This window comes from Boleophthalmus pectinirostris, unplaced genomic scaffold (genome assembly GCF_026225935.1).
Source record: "Boleophthalmus pectinirostris isolate CB_2022bp ecotype Guang Dong unplaced genomic scaffold, ASM2622593v1 HiC_scaffold_5, whole genome shotgun sequence".
Taxonomy (NCBI): Eukaryota; Metazoa; Chordata; class Actinopteri; order Gobiiformes; family Gobiidae; genus Boleophthalmus; species Boleophthalmus pectinirostris.
The window spans coordinates 15,062,735-15,083,599 of record NW_026571404.1 but is presented as its reverse complement, the minus strand read 5'-3'; the positions used below and the strand labels follow the sequence as shown (position 1 = coordinate 15,083,599).

At 38.6% G+C, this 20,865-nt stretch overlaps 1 protein-coding gene across 3 annotated transcripts in view; it reads left to right on the top strand.

The window, feature by feature from the left end:
* The window catches only part of LOC110168123 (serum response factor), a 47,525-nt gene extending 28,511 nt beyond the window's left edge, over positions 1-19,014 (top strand). The window contains exons 3-8 of one of the 3 annotated variants that reach the window (XM_055162700.1): positions 4,673-4,907; positions 12,727-12,879; positions 13,771-13,881; positions 14,666-14,860; positions 16,043-16,144; positions 18,376-19,014. In XM_055162700.1, the coding sequence (XP_055018675.1) occupies positions 4,673-4,907; positions 12,727-12,879; positions 13,771-13,881; positions 14,666-14,860; positions 16,043-16,144; positions 18,376-18,413 (834 nt within the window). In that variant the 3' untranslated portion in view covers positions 18,414-19,014. The remainder of the gene's footprint in view (positions 1-4,672; positions 4,908-12,726; positions 12,880-13,770; positions 13,882-14,665; positions 14,861-16,042; positions 16,145-18,375) is intronic. The other 2 variants (XM_055162699.1, XM_055162701.1) reach the window with 2 other exon arrangements.
* The last annotated feature ends 1,851 nt before the right edge of the window (positions 19,015-20,865 follow it).

The window sequence follows — 20,865 nt, the reverse complement described above, 5'->3', positions numbered from 1 at the left end:
CTTAATAAAAATGTGGTTTTTGACTTCCTGAACTGTCTTCCCGCACGTGTTCATAGTCACATTTCTGCGTGTGAGCAGCAGATTTTCATGTAGTTGCTTTTGCTGTTGAAAAGAGTCTATACTTGGGTTGCAGAGTAATGAAAGTTTAGCATGTTACCATAGCAATTAGCAATTCAAAACAAAATATTATATCTGTATTTTGAAAGGTCAAAATTCCTCGAAATGTCACCTACAAACCATCCATGACAAGATATTTCTGTAGCCTGTAGCTTTTTTTTTTTTTATAATTTCAAGTAAATACAGAGCTGTGGGCAGAGATGAGGGGTAGGTGAAAAGAGATTTTCTGAAAACTCTAGTCTGAAATGTTGGATAATAAATCAAGCAAAATAAGATTGAATAAGCCAATGATGGGGGAACACAGTTCTTAAGATCATAAAAATGTTCCCTTTAAATGTGTCTCCTTTTATGTTTGCATTTTGACTTCACTTATCAGAGAAGTTTATCTTTAACCGTCCACCTCTCACCCATCTAATCAGTCACATATAAAAACCAACAGAGCCCAGGCTGTCAGAGCTACTGTAAGTGTGAGGATCATTCAGCAGCATTGATTGGTTAAAGGTTTACACTATCATTATAACAAGGGCTCTGGTTTATGGCATGTTATTCAATGCGTGACAAGCCATTATTCACTCATGCCTGGTTCTCACACCCAGTGGTGTAAACCTTTGGGATCCACAGATCCAGTTTAAAAAAAAAAAAAAAAAAGTTTAATTATCTGCTGATACCTGATATGAACCGATACCAGTGCAGAGCTGGACAATGGCACTTATTTCCTCACAGTTAACTTATTACACAAGAGAGCCAATCCAGCAGTTATGTAACTGTTATTTATCCTTCAAAAGATGACAGAACCAATTTGTATGAATAAAAGTTATCAAAGATTCTCGGTCAAAATCAGCCTAAAGGCCGCCACAGACTACAGGAGAATTTGTCTGATTTATGCTGCGATCTGCTTCTCCCTGAGGGAGGTGTGACTCGACTTTGTGTCTTCGTGTGCGATTTTGAACCTGCTGCTTCCTCGTGTGTGGTGTCAGTGTGAATCTGAGCTGCTCTGTCAGATCTTAACCACCAAACATCAGGTACGCTACGGCAACAGCCATTAAAACAGAGCGTCAGGGGCTGATGGAGTGACGGACACAGAGACGCAAAATACAAACTCAGGAAATAGCGAAAAAAGAGGATATTACTCACCTCTTGTGAAGTTTTACATTTAACCTGCATCATCTTATACACATTATCCATAGAATTTGTCCTCCGCAAATAATGACACCCAGTCCACAAAACAGCGCTATTAATCCATTTTAAGGCATTCTTTAAAAGTAAAAAGGCAAGAGTAGTTCCTCACATGCAGCGCAAGGATTGAGGTGAAGCTGCAGATTAGTGATTAGAGATTAGAGACTCTACTTCCTGTGTACATTATCGCCAGCCTTGTCTGCATTAAAAATCATTCAGAAAAAGTTTAGTGATACTTGATTGAGCACATTTGATTTAATCAAAAAACACAAATTGTGCTTTTTTTGTCTTATTTCGATGTAATTACTGCTATGTTGAACTCTCTTGATTGCATAATTGGTTGACTCATATTTAACAGTCTCATATTACACAAATTTGACTTGTGAGCTTTAAGCCGTGTTATAATGCCAGTGTCGTGTTGTTTCATTCACACATGTTTGAATAACCCTTTATTATTTATCTATCTACATCTCCTCCTAAAATCAAAATGCTCCCTTTGTTCAGTAGAGATTGGTGATTCCTGGGCTGAAATGATCCAAATGATTCTAGTGAAGGTGTATGGACTTTTAAACTGAGTGGAGCACTTCCTCTATTACCATATGACATCACAAGGTGGAGCAGAGTGTTTTCTGTTTGTGTGTTTAAACATGTAGGAGTGAAACAAAACACAACACTGGATCTGTTTGTGATGAGGACACATCGCAAACATAGATCAGAAAATGGTGTAATATGGACCTTTTTTAAATAATCACATAGATAAGCTTATCAGTTAACTTGTTTTAGGTCTAAGGGATCGTACTATCACTTGATTGTTTATTCAGTTGCAGTTTACGGTACTTTGATATATTAGTACCATTCCCATTAAATCTGTTGTGATATTGTTTATGAATGCCCATGCTGTGATAGACCTATTCTTTGTCATATTTCATGTTCCTGTTTGGCACACTGCCTCTTCTTGAACAACAGTTGGTAATTCCATCATTTACGTGTGACACAGTCGTAAATGACATTTTTCACTATAATGGGAAGTGGTGTACCTGCCGTGTTTGTCTCTCGTGCGCGCTAGGTTTCATTACAAAACCTAATGGACTGTTTTCAAATTGACATTGGTCCCAAATGTAAGCAATAATGTTGAGGAAGAAAATTTACTGTTTTGTCCTATTTCACCATTTTCCTCTTGTAGCTTGAATATTTTTACATACTTTAGCATCGTCACAATACAAACAAATCTATGGTGTATTTTCTTTCAATATAATCTAGTTTTAGTCCAATGAGATTCATTTGGTTTTCTGATATTTTATGTTATTAGGTTCTTTTTACAGACCAAGAGTTTGTTTTCATACCTGACAGTTTCGACTGCTCACTAGCGCTCTTTCATAGTCGTCACGTGATGTTACTGTGACGTGTTCGGTCAGCTGATTTAAACAGGTTTTGGCGCTGTCTTCCTGTTGGTGGAGGTAGGATGACAGCGCCATCTGCAGTCCAACTTCCTCAGGACAGTATCCCAGGTGTGTGAGAGTAAAAAAAACCCTCGTCCCGGTTGGATGAAAAATAAACTCTTGGTCTGTAAAAAGAACCTAATAATAACATCCTAATAACATATAATCTAGTTTTGTTACTAGTATTTATGCCAATTAGTATATGAATATAATTTCTTACATTCTTAATTTTGATACTTCCATAATTACCAACACATTTTTTTATACAGAATGTAATTAAGTATTATTCTAACATGTTATAACTTTGTTTCCTCGTCAAAAACGTGCCTGAAGAGGTTTTAAATGCCATCCATGCATGTTTCAGTAATTTAGTGATCTCTCCCGGGCCCTATTCAAACCCTTCTTACAGTTAGCCGTACTATTCTGTCTGATACTCAGCCCACATGTTTATGTCATCGCTCCTACATGATAATTCTTCATAAATGTACAATAGCGTGGAACAAAACTCTGCACATCAACGTGACAAACGTGACAAACCTGATGCGATGTGCAGTAGTTTTGTTGACAGGATGCACGCTGATGATTGTGTTGATAGCGCTCTGTAGGGGGGAAGTGCAGGTGCAAAAGGAGGGGGCACTCAATAAAAGGTAACACAATCATCTAAATATGTTATGTGTTGTTTAATACCCCGTAGAATTAAAATGTCCCAGATCAAAAAGCACTAATTTGAAAACTGCTCAAATGAAAATCTAATGTCAGTTCTATTCTCTGTATTAATGTGTAACTAGGTATCTTTTTTTGGTCAACTTTATTATGGTTATCTCTCTGCTCTCATCGCAAAGCCTGATGTCCCAGTTTTCACATACTGTATTAATGAAATGTCTTTCTTTTGTGCCTTTTATGAAACGGTGTGTTGTGTATAAGATGCACTGCTGACGCCCACCTCTGCTCTCCGCTCAGCCCACTCACAAACACATCCTGCTCCAGCTCTCAGCATCTCCACAATGTCCTTTCCTTTTGTTTCACTTATTTTTGTCGCTGTTTAGCTCAGTTATCCCACATAAGCCATGATATTTCAAATCAAATGGGCAGGTTTTCTCGCAAGTGCACTTACTTCCTGATCGATAATAATGTTTCCTCAGTAAAAACATACCTGAAGTTATGTTTTGTTTCACATGTTTAACACTGGGCTCTTCTCTCAAACTGAAAACATTCTGTTCCACCTTGTCATGTTATGTTTTAATACAGGAAGTGCTTCACTGTGTTTTTTAACTAAATACACGTTCACTAGAATTGGATGAATTCAACCCTGGAATAGCTTTCTTGATCCGGCTGACATTTACTGTAACTAATGCAATCTCTTTTCTTTTTTTTTTCTTAACTCGAATCCCTGAACTCTGCTCCAAACCACCCAGCTAAACATTAACTATTAGAAAATGATCTATTGAAATGTCTGTGTAATCCCTCAGTCGTCCAGGTAGGATCCATAGCAAAAAAAACCCATCATTGCTGTCAACTGGACAAAGGTTTCTAACACAACTGCACAACTCTAACTGGAAATTTTTAATAGTTTTATTTCTGACAGCATGCTCAGTATTCTTATCTTGCATATCTCCAAATAGGGTTGAACAATATAGTAATAAAAGCTGAATCGTGATCTCATCCTTGAGGCAATCTGCTATTTTGGTCTCCATATTGTGATTCCCTGATTTCCACACTTTCTACAACCCATTCCTCCTGTTGGTCAGCCTCCATCCTGCTCTGAGTGGATTTAACCAGTCACAGTGAGGAGTGAACTTTCAGAAACAGCAGATAACTTCAAGAATTTTAATAAAATTGGAATTGTGATGTGGCTCTTAGAAAACTGTGGTGAATTCTGTTTGCTTTTTCACTTATTATTCTTCAACATTTACAAATCTGTGTCGTCTTGTCTCTTCCAGGACACTCTAAAGCCCACGTTCACCGTCGCCAACCTGCCCGGGTCGGTCAGCAGCACCCAGGCTACAGTCCCAACCACCTCCACCACGATGCAGGTGAGCAGCGGGTACCCCATCACCAACTACCTGGCCCCCGTGTCTGCCAACAGCAACATTAGTGCCAACGGGACAGTGCTGAAAGCCGCGGGGCCGTCTGCCGGCGTCATGCAGCTGCCTGGAGGGTTCACCTTCATGCCCGGTAGGTCACTCTGTATGATAATGTACTGCACTGGAGTTGGGAATTATCTTTATGATTTTTTAATTCTGGGCTAATTTGCAGTCATTTTTGTTTTTAGTTTGTATTCCACAAAGGAACAGTGTTATGTCCCTGTTGCTTTGGTAAATTGGTTTAGCTAACCATATACACTCTGTTTTTTGTGATATGTTTATTCTTAACTACAGCAACTGCTCCACCTGGACATATTGAATACTTAAACTTACAAAACACAGCTACAACGTTTCACTTAAAAATAGAATTAGACACCTCTATAACTTCATATTCAGTGTTTCTCATATATTTTGTTGATGGTTCATATTGTTTATTTGAATAACTAACACACACTTTGTGGAGAATACATTAGTGTCACTGCTTTCACTTAATGTTTAAACTTTTGATCACTATAGTAACTATTATATGCCTTTTAATACAATGAACAACAATGTTTTCTTCCTGTAAAAAAAAAAAAAAAAAAAAAAAAAAAAAAAATGAACATTATATATGAAAAGTAACTCACGGTAATACTCTATTGTTAAAGAGCAGACTCTGCTTGAGCCTGTTGTGTAGTTATAATTTATGATACTCGTGAATCATTGGTATAATTTGCGCAATTCATCTAGTGCAGTATTCATCTAAAATGACTTAATAAGAGGAACAAGTCCACTGACTTTCACCATAGAAAACCGCAATGCCAAATGGGAGCTGGTGTCACAGTTCATCACAGCAAAAAGTCTGCAACTCCTGCAGATCAAACCAGCGAATAGCAGATTTTTTACCTGGTCTCCGAAGAGTTGACCAGGTTTTGTATTCACCCTGTGTGTCTGTGTGTCTGTGTGTCTGTGTGTCTGTGTGTCTGTGTGTCTGTGTGTCTGTGTGTCTGTGTGTCTGTGTGTCTTTGTGTGTCTGTCCACCCGCGATAATTCCGATAATGGACCAATTGTCACCAAATTTGGTATGTGGGTCATCCCCCGTGCCCGATGCCTCAAAAAGTTTGGTGACAATCCGAGGTCATTTGAGGTCACACGGGTCAATTGAAAGGTCACACCATTATAAAGGATAGGCAATTTCTGCAATTTCTGAACCATCTGCGGGCTAAAATATTCACCCAATCCTCACACCAGTTGGCACACATACAACAGTGGTATGGGCTGGGCTCCTCATAAGCTGGCTTCCTTGGTGATGAACTGCATCCACCTATGCCTCATGGGGGACCAGGTTGCTGTCTCTGATTGCGCTTGTACCAAAATGACTCCTCGATGTTCGATTGGAGAACAAAGTAGCAATGGACATGAGCCAATGGTGGTGAAAAAGTGGGTGTTGATAAGGCGTCTTGAAAATTAGTGATTAAAGATTATTCAACCACGCACAAATCACTGCAAATACAACTTTGAGAGGGTAATACCATACCAGAAAAGTTAGTAGATATTGATGAATATAACATGAAGCTTCTGAAACTGTATCCAATTAACTTCATTTAAAATTCTTACGTCACTAAAATATGAATTATTATAAAACTAATTTATCAGTGAAAAACAAACTGTGCATTGCCATTTCTGAAGTGTTATTTTACATCTTGATGTAAGCTCTTCTTTACAATCACACACTTCACCCAGAGCTTCATGTTTTGTTACTCCACAGCATTGGTTATGAACTCATTATAATTTGAATGGCATCTCGCTTTGACCCTGTATCCACCATCTTACATCCACTGTCCTTTCTCTTATCACACTATTTACGTCATACAACAGCTCCTTCACTTTCTCTTGTGCGTATCCAGGAAGTCTATTGGCAGTGCTGGCTTTGATTGTCATTTGGGGGGCAGGAATAATTAGGTGAGATGGACACAATAGGGCAGGGCAGGGAGGCCACAACAATACAGGCTGTAATTAGTCATGAATATTCAACGACTTGGACGAGAATTATAATAGAGTTGTTCTTTAAGCAGACACTGGGCCTGAACCAGACATGACCCATTCGTTAAGGGGAGCTTTAGTGAAATGGTCCACCGCACCGGGGACTTTTAAGGGGTAGTGATACGAACTATCCTCCATGAAATGCTGACTTAATTGGCTTAGCTTGTTGTTAGCAGAGGCTGTTTGTATGAATAGGAAAGTGTCTTAATTAATGTAATGAAATAAAAGCCTTGTACCAAAGTTTTCCCTATTTACAGTCTACAGTCTCCAATTATTAGAGTATTATGTAAAAGTTCAGTATTTTTCCGCCTATTTCAGAAAGTCAAGTCAGATTTTTATGAATATGCTTACAGAAAATGAAAACCCAAAATTCTGTGAAATGTGAATATTGTGGAAAAAAAAAACAATATTTGAAAGTTACGGTGTTATACCTGAATCAGCTCAAAAGCTTGCAAAGGTTTCCTGAGCCTTTAAATGGTCTCTCAGTTTGGGTCAGTGGGTTACAAAAACATGGGGAAGGCTGCTGACTCGACTGATGTCCAGAAGACCGTCACTCACACCTCCACAAAAAGAAATCCACAAAAGGTCACTGCTAAAGAAGCTGGTTGTTCAGAGTGCTGTATCCAAGCATATTCATAAAAACCTGAGTGGAAGAAAAAAATAAGGTATGAAAAGGTGCAGCAGCCTTGAGAGGATTCTCAAGCAAAGTCCATTCAAGAATTTGTGGGTCTGTATGGGACATGAGACGATGTCAGAAGCGTCTTACCTGGTCTGTGGAGAAAAAGAGCTGGACTATTGCTCTGTGGTCCAAAGTCTCTTTTCAAGACATTTTGCATATCTTTTGGAAATCAAGGTCCCAGAGTCTGGAGGAAGGACGAAGAGGCACCAAACCCACGTTGCTTGATGTTTAGTGTGACGATCGAACAGTCAGTGGTGATTTGGGCTGCTGGGTCATCTGCCGGTGTTGGTAGACTGTTTTCTAACATCCACAGTCAATGCAGCCTTCTACCAGAACATTCTCGCAGTTCCCTTTTAGAGACTTCACTCTTCCTTCTGATGGCAAGCCTTATGGAGATACTGATTTCATTTTCCAGCAGGACTTGGCACATGTCCACACAAGCAGAGATTGGCCTGCAGATTCACCTGACCTGAACCCCCGAGATTCTCTTTGGGGTTCAGGTCAGGTGAGTTTTCAGGAAGAGGAAGATGAGACACCAGAGCCAACAATACAGATGATCTGAAGCTGAAGGCTGCTGTCAAAGCAACCTGGGTTTCTATTGCACCTGAGCAGTGCTACAAGGTGATTGCCTCCATGCCACACCGCATTCATTCATTGAAACATTTCTGTTTAAAATAACTTTTTTAAAAATCTTATGTAATATTCTCATTTTCTAAGACACAGAACTTTGTGTTTTCATTATATCTAAACCATAATTATCAAAACTTCAAGAAATAATGGCTTGACAGTTTTACTCTGTATCTATATAATATACGGATTTGACCTTTCGAAATAAGTGACAGAAAATATTGAACTTTTTCATGATATTCTATTGACTGGAGACTGTATTTAAGCAAAATTTGTGCTCCCCAAGTACAGATTTTTTTTTTTACCTAAAGAGCTACTTGTATACCATATATAAGTCCACTGTGTGCAGTTTGCATCTAATTATGAAGCTTTTTATTGTCTTATCAGGAAGTGCACGGTTGGCAAACCAGTTGTTGGCATTACTGTTACTGAAAAATGTGTGGATAAAAATACTGACATTAAGATTACGATGAAGTTAACTACACATAAAACAAAGACGGTTGTCTACAGAAATTATGGACTGGAAAAAATATTTGGAAAAAATAGTGATGTTTATAAAAATATTAAGAGTGAAATGTATAGTAAGGAGCTTGTAAAGTGCCGTTTAGCAATGAAAACAGTAATGAACTAAAGCTTGACAGACATGTTTAATGCCATACTGTGGAACATTCCAGACTAAGCAGACACATAAATGAGTAAAAGGCAGACACCTGTTCAGAAAAGTTACCTCGTACATGTTTAAATGTTCAGAGATGTGAATTTAAGAAATGCAATTCACAGTTGTATGATTATGATTCTTCTTGATCCAGACTTGATCATATTTTGGCGCTTTCCTTCATCACGTTCATAGTCTGTGTGTTAACCTCTCAAATAAAACAAATACTACACATCATATACAGTATATCCTGCTTGTAAAGAAGTTATTTTGACTTGCTGAATAACTGATGCAACTCCACAGTCGACCTCTGAAATACTGTAGCTCTCCTGCTCACAGTAGCTGTAATATCTGACCTGGAGTGTTACATTTGCTGTGCCAAAGTAAATGAGTTGATTGTAAACAAACCTTTGATGCATGACTACAGTTGTGTCAGTTGTTATCTGTGATTCAGTATGTCCACTTCACGTTTTAAATCTCACATGGACATTCAGTCGCAGTTTAGTAGTAGTTCTGGTTCACACTGTTTTGAAATATCACACATACAGTCTCACATTCATGGAGGACACATGATTTTAGACTGTCTTGTGTTTAGATTTTTGGGCTCTACAAATATGAATCGAGAGTGTACACTGTATTATGATTGCTAATATTTTAAAATTCAATACACATTTTTTACAAACGAGGAAAGCTGAAACGCGTCGGGACTTTGTAAGTTATCCATTACGACATGTCCTAAATTAATAAAGGCATTTTATTTTAACCAGTGAGTGCCATGGGTTTTTTGCATCTTTAAATTGACATCCCTTCCTCAAAGAGCACCACTGTGTTCTATCTACTGCGTATTATCCTCTGGACGTCCAGGAAGCACTCTTTTTGGAACTTTTTTTTTTTACACATTTTGTACAAGTGACATCTGAGAGACCAGTAACATAAATAGCAGCTTTACAGAACTACAAATCTAGCAGGTAACACCGTGAATAGATTTTTTTCTACTACATTTGACAATACGACCACTCAAATTCCAATTGTACTTTCGTTTTGATTTAGGTGAATTATTCAGCCCCATAACCACCTTAACCACCACATTAAACCCATTTCAAGGCTCAGTAGCTGATTTTTACTGTCTTTAATAAAAAAAAAAAGTAACACATTCTTTTTAAACCGTTCACAGTGGTCCAAAATTATTCCTCTTATGCGTTCTGAATGTACTAATTATTCACCAGTATTTATAAGCGTTTTTCACAACTCTTAAGAGACCAGTGCAGAGTTTTGTACATCCCGGTAAAAGTAAAAGTTTGATATTTTTCTGATTATTGGACAATTAATCGCTTTCTAATTAGGTGCGGACAGTTCACGCCTGACTTATTGTAACCTCAAGAGCTGCTTATACAATATATCTGAAGAAAAGAGACATATTTTGGTTTAATACATGGGAAAAATGTGGGTATAGGGACTTTTAAGACGTGAGTGTGAATGGCAGCTCACGGACACTTCCTCCTCCTCCTCCTCTTCATGACTGTGGCTCTGTGGCTCTCCTCTGCACCACCTGTCTGCCACATAACTGCGATGCCAGGTGGAACAACACCCCCCTCTATCTCCTGCTCTCACCCCTTCCCCTTGCCATCTCTCTTTCCCCTCTGTCCATCTCTCTCCCCTCTCTTTCACACTCTCCCTCTCCCTTCCTTTTGCCCTCTCTCTCCCTTCCTATACCCTCCTTCTCTCCCCCTTCTTCCACTCTCCCCCCTCTCTTCTCCTCTCCCTCCCCCCTCCATGAATGACTAAAGCCTGAGCAGTCGACAGCTTGAAAGGGCCCGTCCATTGACCACGGCAACTGTCTGCAAAACATGTGACCAAATGTGGGGGCGGAGCTTCAAATTTATTCAGTTTCAAGATCGAACTCAGCAACTTATTTTCCTCTCAGTGTTTTCCATTAATAAAGCAGACCGCCCACGTAATTCGCTGCCCCCACAGTCGAAAAATGACAGTCACAACAAACGGTAAGCAAGTTGTTCTAAGCATTGACGTCACAAAATCACACTTTTATTCGCTGACGATGGCAATAAATGTTTTGCTGATATTAAACATTTAAATGTAACTATACAAAGCAAAAATTACTACTTAAAGAGCTAATATATACATTAAATATTGGCAGTACGATACATTATAATCAACAAATTATCTGAGATTAAATTATTCAGATGAAAATTATCTGTGCCAACATAAACTCCCTGCTTTTTACTTTTACCTTTCTTTCTGTTTATATCCGTCTATTTTTTATTCATAGAAATTTGGGAAAAAAGTAAATGTATGAAATTATACTTGGTTTCTCTGTAAAGTAATTCTGAGTTTTAAAAGACAGTGTTCTTTCTTGTATTTGAGAAAAAATGACAATCGCTGCGGCTGCCGTTCTGCACTTACAGCTTCTCCACCGAGCGCCACCAGAAATCCAATCACATTCAACGACACACTGGGACTACACGGGTGAAATTTGAAACCAACTTTCTGAAGATTATTTGCAGATTGTAGAATAAAAAAATAAAGAAGTTTTGCTGTTTTAATATTTCAATACATAACAATATTTCGAGGTATGAGTCTGATTTTTGAGGCGTGACTGCAGATGCTTTGTGATACTCGAAAATGCACAGCAACACTGCACTGTCAGTCCAAGATTTTCCTTATTACGATGTAGATGATTTTTCCATAGAAGCTGTGACTCATTCAGACAACATTATGCCCAAGATATTTTCACGAAGCAACAGACGCATCAAACGCGTCACTCTCCACCACAACAGACTTCGGCGGATTTCAGGTCCATATATTTAGATCCAAAAGTCTCACAGAGATCAAACCTGTCAAATAATACTTGTTTTGGATCACAGGGAATCGTGACTGCAATAACATGTTTCATCACACATACTAGCACCAATATTCAGAATTTATAAAGATTTAAAACATAAGGTGCAGTAAAGGATTTGAGCATGATTATCTGGAATAGTTCTGCATTCGTCCAGGTTTGGTCCGAGGGTTGCTTCTCAGTGCTTTACAGTTTTTTTTAATTTTGTTTCATTCTTTTGGTGTTTTGGTATTTATTTTAATTATTTTTAGGATTTGGTCAGCCTTATTTTTATATTGTTATTGACTGCATGTTTCTAAAATGTCATTTCGCTTTGCAAAATTAGTAAATTCTGTCTGATCTATATACAAATTTATTTATAATCTTGAGATGATTGAATTCTGAGAGTGAAGGTATTCCATCAAAGTAGCAGCACATTGACTTTACTGTAAGGTTTTTAAATCTCCTTCCTTGCTCTATATTTTGTTTTGTTTTGACCTTATTGGTATAATAACGTAATTTCATTAAACACATTTCCTAAATTGCCTAAAGGTACAGTATGTAACTTTCAGAAGGTGGCACCTGCATGATTACACGGAAATAGAAAGTTAAAACCATACTTCAGAACATTCTCCATGGAAATTCAGTTTTATGACATACTTTGGAAGATTATAGATAAACAAGATTTCCATGTGGCCAAATAAGAGTCAGGTTTGTGGAGGAGCAAGACCTCTCACAGTAAGGACGCATGTTTTTCTAACTTTTGAGTGCCATAAACAACCAAAATGGAGAAAAAGCATGCTTCTTAAATCTATTTTTTGGCTAAAAAGTTGCAAAAGTTGGCCAAAAAGTTACTGTGGCTGATTTAAGATTTTTAACTCTCTATTTCCCCACAGTTCACCAAAATATAAAGCACAATTGAGATGAAATGAAAACACATTCCTTCTTATGTTACTTTATGGAATACCCCGCTTCTTGATTCAAAGCACCAGTATAAATTTCCACTCTGCTCAACACCTCTCTCCTCCCTCTCCTCTCTCCTCTCCTCTCTCCTCCCCCTCGCCCTCTCTTGGCTTTGTGCCTGTGTGCAGCGGGCACCCCTCTCCCCCCTGGCACCCCCACCATCCCCCTCAGTCAGTTGCAGTCTCACTCTCTGGCTCTTCAGGGGCAGCACGGGGCCGCCCCAGCATCAGCGCAGGGGCAGCAGGCCGTCTTCCGCTTCCCCGCCGCTGTCTCCCTCACAGGTGAAACACGCTGCTCACGCTAACCACGGCTGTCACTGCTCACGCTAATGCTACAGGCTAACCACTCTGCCAGTGCTCCCTAATACAGCTCTGAGGAAAATAAGAGGCAACAACAAGTCATTTTTGTCATAGCAGGTGCACTTTCGACTGAACAAATCCATCCAACGTGGACAAAAAAAGCATTAAAAAAACATTAGAGATTGAGAGACTGATGCCGACGCTATTGATTTATTTGCTTTACAAACAGACGATCTGATGTCCCGGTCTGGCTGTTTGATTTGACTTTTTGAGGCCAGGGACCCCTTATTGATCTAAAAATATCCCAAGGAGCCCCTGTTGTGCTCCACTGTGACGTCACAATGAAATTCAGAAGATTAGACCATCTTTAAGTTCAAAGTAAACTGTAAAATAACTTATTGTATTGTGTATTTACAATCCATCCATAAGAAATGGGCTAAAATGTGTTTGATAAGGTCTTGGCTGGGATTTAAGTCTAGCACAAAATGTGAATAAATCATGAAATTAACCAAAAAAGTGAGTGCTAAAATAAGTTTTAAGTTTGCATTAGACATATGTATGAGTTTGAGGTTATTTTTAGTAGTCTTATACTTGATATTTTCATTTTGCATAACTCCAAAAAAATAAAAGACATATTATATCAATTATTTTTGATATATGTCCCACCTGTAGGCCTGTGAAAATCTGCAATCTTTTATTTTACAATTTCAGAGCTGTATTTATATCAATAATTACTCATGATTGATGCTAAGTGCCGCCTTCTACAACTAACCTCACCCTGTCACAGTCCCCCTTCCTCTGTTTGTGCCTTTGTCCTTGTGTATTTCTGTTCTTTCACTTATTGTATCCCGAATGTCGCCCCCTTGTGTTCAGGAGCAGGAGTGCCACAGCAGCTCCAGGCCATTCAGGTCCACCCCAACACTCAGCCCAACACTAACAGCGACAGCAGCCCCGAAATCTCCCACTCCTCCTCCAACTCCACCGGTACGTATCAAACTGACTCAGCTCCAGGCTAAAGGACACTTAAAGACGTTATTGCTTTCCCCGAAATGCTGTTTTCTAGGAACTCCGGTGACTCAAGTGAGCATGAAGCAATAAATACAAACTTATACGTTGAAATAAATGATTCATAATCAACCTTTGGGCCACAGTGAAGTGTAGTCACATTTCCTTTTGCATTGTGGATGTTGGAAGTTGTAGCTACAGTTATGGAAAATAATAGATTAACCAGTTATATAATGAATTATAATAAATCCAAGCTGTAAATGTTGAATAGTTTTCAGGCTTAATAAGAAGGGTAATTAGCCATACAGACTGACTGTACTTAGAAGAAAACACAACATTTTTAATTATCAATACTTCTGTGGTTTTCTTATTAAAAACATTGTAAATGATCATAATTACTGAACATAATTACATAGTGTCCTTAGTGTTGGTAGCGATTTTTGTTTAACCTTAAATTTTATAGATGTGTTTATAAAAGAAATTTTGCATGTACTTTTGCTTTGTAATTTTATGTGATTTACGTCATAATTTGTGATGCAACTTTGTGCGGTGGTTTTTCTGTACCTTTTAAATCCAGCCACTTGAGTTCCTAGAAAACCGCTTTGAAAATTTGTGTCCTTGAATTGAAGAAGAACAAGAAATTCTGTCTTAAGTTGTAATTGTCTTAGTGAATCTAATGAAACCAACAAGTTCAAGACAAAGCTCCCCCTGGTGGCTGAACATACTTTTTGCTCATCTCTCAGTATATCTCCTCTCTCCTTAGCCACAGTGAGTCTCCCGGCCACCATCGTCACGTCGTCCGTCCCGACCACAGTGGCGGGTCACATGATGTACCCGAGCCCACACGCCGTCATGTACGCCTCCACGCCGGCGCTGGACGGGGGGCTGACCGTGCTCAACGCCTTCTCCCAGGGCACCCCCACAATGCAGGTCTCCCACCCACAAGCACAGGACACAGGTACAGACTGAGGGACTTTCAGCTCATGTAATGTTTGCGTTGTTATCGAGCTTTCCATGATTTAACACTTTTACTACAAATGTAAAGGAGCTGTACATGATTTTTACTGTTGCAGTGCTCCAAAGTTATTCCTCAATCCTCACTTACCTTATGCATTCCCAACATCGTAATTAGTTTATCTCTTTTCACAACTTTCAGAGACGAGAGCCATCCCGTTAAAGCTGACAATTAGTATGCTAACTGAGCACTTCCTGAATGTCCAATAAAACATTTTCTAATTAGATGTACAGTACACAGTGGATACATTTTGACTTCAAGAGCTGCTTGTACTGGGACATATTTTGCTCTAATATAAAAAAAAAAAATCTGATCCAGCGTCTTTAAGCTTAGAGTAGTTTTAGAGCAAAAGTTTGTTAATACAGCTGTAAGATTTGTGCTTTAAAATATCCTATAAAGACATTACACTTGCAAATAGTTTATCCGATAAGCGTTAAAAATGGCAACAGTAAGGACATTATAATTGTTTTTTTTATTGTCTGTTCTGTTGTTGCAAGAACCGACACCAGAAGTCACAGAAAGGCTAACCATTTTTCTATTTTACTTTTCACAATGCGCTTATCATTTTTCTATTTTAGTTGCCACTTGTGTTACCATTATTTTACTAAAGTTGGGTGTTCTGTCAAAAAATGAATCATGATGTTTTTCCACGTATTGATCAATCATTTTGTTTCTTTGTTTTGTCTTGTTAAAAATAATAAAAATGAATGTCTGTATCGATTCCTTGAACACAAAGACGTACTTATAATCAGTGCCATTTAACACAAAAAATAGTTAAATTACAAAGGATTGGCTGTAGACCACTCGAGACCAAGACCAAGCTGATCACGGAGTCTGGAATGAAAATGTAATTAACTGCATAACCCAAACATGTTTTAACTCTTGCTTTTCCGCTCCCCCCTCCTCCTCGTCTCTCCTCGCCTACCCTATTTCTCAACACACTTGCTCCTTTTCCGCTCTCTGCCAATTCCTTTATCTCTATTTTTCTTTCTGTCCCTATCTCTATCCATCGGTCTATCTTTTTATCTTTCTATCTCTCTCTGTTTGCGCTCTATCCCCTTTCTTCTTGCCCTCCTTCTTTCTTTCTCTGCCCATCTTCCCCCCTCTCTGTGTCTCTCTCCTCAGGCGGTGTCCCTCAGGTGTTCCTCACGGCTCCTCCGGGCACAGTCCAGATCCCGGTGTCGGCGGTGCAGCTTCACCCAGTACGGCAAGATCTGCATTTTACAAGTGAAACTCTCAAATTCCCCTTTGCACCTGCCGCATGCCCTGCACCAAAGCCTAAAACTAAAACTACACCGGGCCCACTGGTCCTGCTTGGTCTGAATGAGTTTGGATGGCTTCACACGAGATTATTAAGAGTATTATCAGGCAAAAATACACGATGCATGGAGGATAAGATACTTCAAATAATCCCACTTAAATATTGTGTTGTTATTTAGTACATTTAGATAATTATAAACATTGGATTCAGACTTCAGACCAGGATTAATTCTTCAATATTATTATCTGGCAGCTGGATACTAAAGGTATTTAAAGTTCATTTTAATGTAGGATTTTTTCATTGTTTGCCTGGAATGTTCCACAGTGCGGCAGAATGTGGAGAGGCAAGCTCACTCCCAGAAGGAATAAATGTTTAATGCCGTGTGGTGGAACACCCCAGGCAAAGACGAGCAGGTGGTGGATCGCCCCAAAAGTAATACAAACTGTAATATAAACTGATGGAGAGAAATCATAAAGAACTGCAGATTAAGGAGTTGAAAAGTCTGAATACTTTTTTCATATTTGTGCAATTAATTCTGAAAGTCTGTATTTAATTTGCTGCGTAAAATAAAAGGTGTAGAATTTTAGGAACGCTGAATCGGCTTTAGTATCAAACTACACCATAATAATACTGAAATTATTAATGTGGGTCTGAAAACATCCTGCGCACACACACCACCTGTTGAATTGGCTTTGTTAGTGATGTTTGAATCTGAAGTTGCTATTGTTTGTTCTCCAGTGCAGTGCTGCGGTGTGGAGTGGCAGGAGCTCTGTGTTGGTCACACCCTTTTCTGATGGACGAATGGGATCTTAGCGCTAAAATATGTTCAGAATTAAGCTTTAAAATCAAGCAAAATTGTCTTAAGTTGTAACAGTTTTTGTAAAGCAGATACTGACAAACTATACACCAGCTCATTACTGCCCAAATCTCAGTTTCAACAGTCTTAAATTTCTCGCTTATCTATGAGTTTCGACATGAAAAGATTTTGACAAACGGTGTAGAACTTTGTTTCTTGTGGACAGAGCTAGTAATTAGAGACTTTTGTTTGTTAATGTATTTTTATACTTCATGAATGAAATAAATAAACGTGTCACAACATCAAACATACAAGAAGTGAATGAAAATGAGCAGAAGAAAAGAGTAATCTTATGTTATCTGCCTCTTTTTCCCTTTTCCAGACAAAACATCAACACCACTGTTGGGCAAGTTACTTCAAAACTGTAATGCGCTATTTATTACTTTCTGTCATTTCAAAGTAATTTGTTACATTACAATATTACTTTATTTAAAATGTAAGGCATTACACGACTATTGCAGCACTTTTAAGTTACTCTGACCAAAGTAACTGAGAAGATGCCGAACTTTTGTGCCGTACATACGGACTGAACCGAGGACTGAACCAAGGACTGAACCAGGACCAATCTTGGACTAGGACTTGGAATGTAGGACCGCCCCTGAGAGAACTTCGAGTCCGTGGAGCAGGGTGTCTGCAAAACACGATCGGGCGTCGGCTGCGATTAGCCCCATGTAGCATTGAGCTCTGTGCTGGTCCTTTCGCCCACGGTTACCCAACAGTCTACGTGGGCGCACGTTTGGGCCCGTCCCGACATTCAGAACCGTAATGATGGTGTTTCACCTCTGCTGATATCGCGGTGATTTTAGCGAATTTGTATGAAGAAAAATGAAAACCCCACCACTTCAATCCAGGTTAAAAATGCATTGTGACACGCATTACTGACATTTGTACCAAGTAAAATATTAGTTTTTTCCCTGTAATATCTTACATTACTGCGTTACAGCAAAAAGGAATGCATTACAGTAATTCATTACTTTTATAACGTGTTACTCCCAACAGTGATCAACACTGATAGTCACTTTAAAACATTTTAAATCAGTACATTTCAGTTTGGTTACAATAAATCACATCAATTGGAAAGAGAAATCTTCACTATGATGCACAACAACTTTCCTTTTTCATACACACACAGAGATATTGGCATTTTAACAGAATCTTCAGCTGTCCCCCTCCTCAGTTTCATCTACAGGCTTTTTCAAATACTGTAACATCTTTTTAGGACGTCCCACATGGTCCACAGTTCGGGGTGTCACCTCCGCCTCTGTTTCATGTACATTTATGTTTTCGTGCACATTTCCCTTTACGTAATCTGTGACTAATCCACCTGCTCTCTCCCTGCAGATGGTGATTGGTCAGCAGCCGGGCGGCAGCAGCACTAACCTCACAGAGCTACAGGTGGTCAATCTAGAGGCCGCCCAGAACTCAAAGGGCGACTGACCCCACCCCTCTCTCACGGGACACCCCCTCCCCTCCCCCCTTTTTCACGGGACCCCCCCAAAAAGAGACGACAGGGGGTGGCCACATGGACTGACATCTTTATTTATTGATGCCTTCCGAAAGTTTCACATCACAATCTTGAATGTGATTTTCATGTATTCACACAGTCGCGGGCATGTGTGGTCTTCTACAGTATGTTTGGTAAATATATAATACATATATATATAGTTTTATTGCATAGGAAATGATATCACTACATCCTTTGTGTTGGATGGCCTTTTCTATGCTAGATATTTTTGTCAATGGTGTAAAACCCACTACGTGTGCCAGCCAAAGAGACTTACGAGTTTGAATGTGGGCCGTCCAGCACATACATGAATACATAAAGGGTTTGTAAATGGGGCAAATTCAAATGTAAATATTTTTCTAACTTGTATTTTTAGCCTGGTTTAGTTTGTGCGAGGCATGTAGTTGTTTTTTTACGTAGTTTTTTTTCTTTTTGTATGTAAGAAAATGGTTTGCATAAAGGGTTATTTTACAGTGTTTGTATGATTAATTTAACGCACCATCTTGTCACCAACTGTAAGATTTCACAGCGACTTTCAGAAAGTTACTGTTTTCAAATGTGGACTGTCTCGAATCATGATATAGAAGCTATGTTATGATCATGAGAAAAAGCCACAAGTGTAATTTTTTTTAAATTTTACACACAAAAAAAAAGCTAAATATACTTTTTATGGTTCTGGCACCTTCCCTTAAACTTTGACAATCCTAAATTTAAACTCACAAAAAACTAATAGCACAAAAAGTATGCATTTTTTGCCAAGGAATAACTAAACGTTGTTAAATAATTCATAGGTTTTCGAAGTTGCAATTGGGCGAGCTAGGCAGTCAGGTAGCAAAACTGAAATCGACCATTGTTAAAATTACTTAAGCACTTTTGAGTAGTTTTGATCACTATATTTGCAATACATTTAGTTGCAGTAGAGATTTTTTTTCTGCTTGAGTTGCAATAAAATGACTTCTATAATATTTTGCAGCTTTGATTTAGCTAACTGGACAAATTTACACTAAAATAAATGAGTCCAGGTGACCAAGCAACCTCAAAACTACCACCAGCTGTTATTATAAAATGGTTTCAATCACTAACACAGAGTCATTTAATTGTAGTTTCTTTTGCTCTGAACAAAATCGCACCGTTCGTTCATATGTGACAAAGCCTCATTGCATGATATAAACTAACTCTCAACAGTGTAAAGATAAAGGTGTGAGACTGTGGGTATGACCCGTGAACACACCACCAGCACCACTAAAGAAATTTCCGATGCTTCTGATCATGATGACACCTGCTTGTGTTTGGTATACAAGCAGAATTATATCATTTTGTCCAGAAGATGTATGACATTTTTAGAGCCAAAACAGAATTGGTACATACAGGGGCAGAGCAGTATGTCAAAATAAACAAATCATGATCTGATTCCTGTAAATGTTTGGTAAAATTGTCACTTAATTTATTTACAGCTCTCTTGAATGAGTGGTAAAAATATATTCGCTCTGAAAAACCTTGGTCTATTTCATTTTTCGGCTGAATTATACACTCTTCAATTTCAGATTTAAGAGATTTAAAAGATATCCACCAGAGCTGTAGTTTTGGAGATATGTGGGGTGTTCCTGGTCTGCACTGGTCAGTACCTAATGTGAAGGTCTGTAGTCCTGTGTTAGTCCTGGTTAGACTTGGTTTAGACCTGGTTTAGTACTGTATTAGACTTGGTTTAGTCCTGGTCTAGGTCTAGTTGAGTTCTGATTTAGATCTAGATTAGACCTAGTTTAGAACTGCTTTAGGCTTGGTTTAGTCCCAGTATAGGTCTGGTTTAGTTCTGACTTGGATCTACTGTAGATTAGACCTGGTTTAGTACAGCATTAGACTTGGTTTAGTCCTAGTACAGGTCTGGTTTTGTTCGGATTTAGATCTAGATTAGACTTCGTTTAGATCTGGTTTAGTTCCAGTTTAAAGCTACATTAGACATGGTTTAATCCTGGTCTAAGTCTGGTTTAGTTCCGATTTAGACTTCGATTAGACCTGGTTTATTACTGTATTAGACTTGGTTTAGTCCTAGTCTGGTTTAGTTCTGATTTAGAGCTACATTAGACCTGGTTTAGTCCTGGTGCTGGTCTGATTTAGTTCAGATTTAGACCTGTTTTACTGCAGCTCATTTGGCCTGTTTCCTGCTTTGTTCAGTATCAAAATTACAGGGATAAAATGGTGAGCTCATGCACGTAGACGACTTGGTGTAGCTCAAATTGATAATTAAGTCATAATCCACATCACTAGTTCCACATGGTCATAATGCTAAACCTGCTCAGTAAATAAATAGGATATTTTTGTAAGTCTTT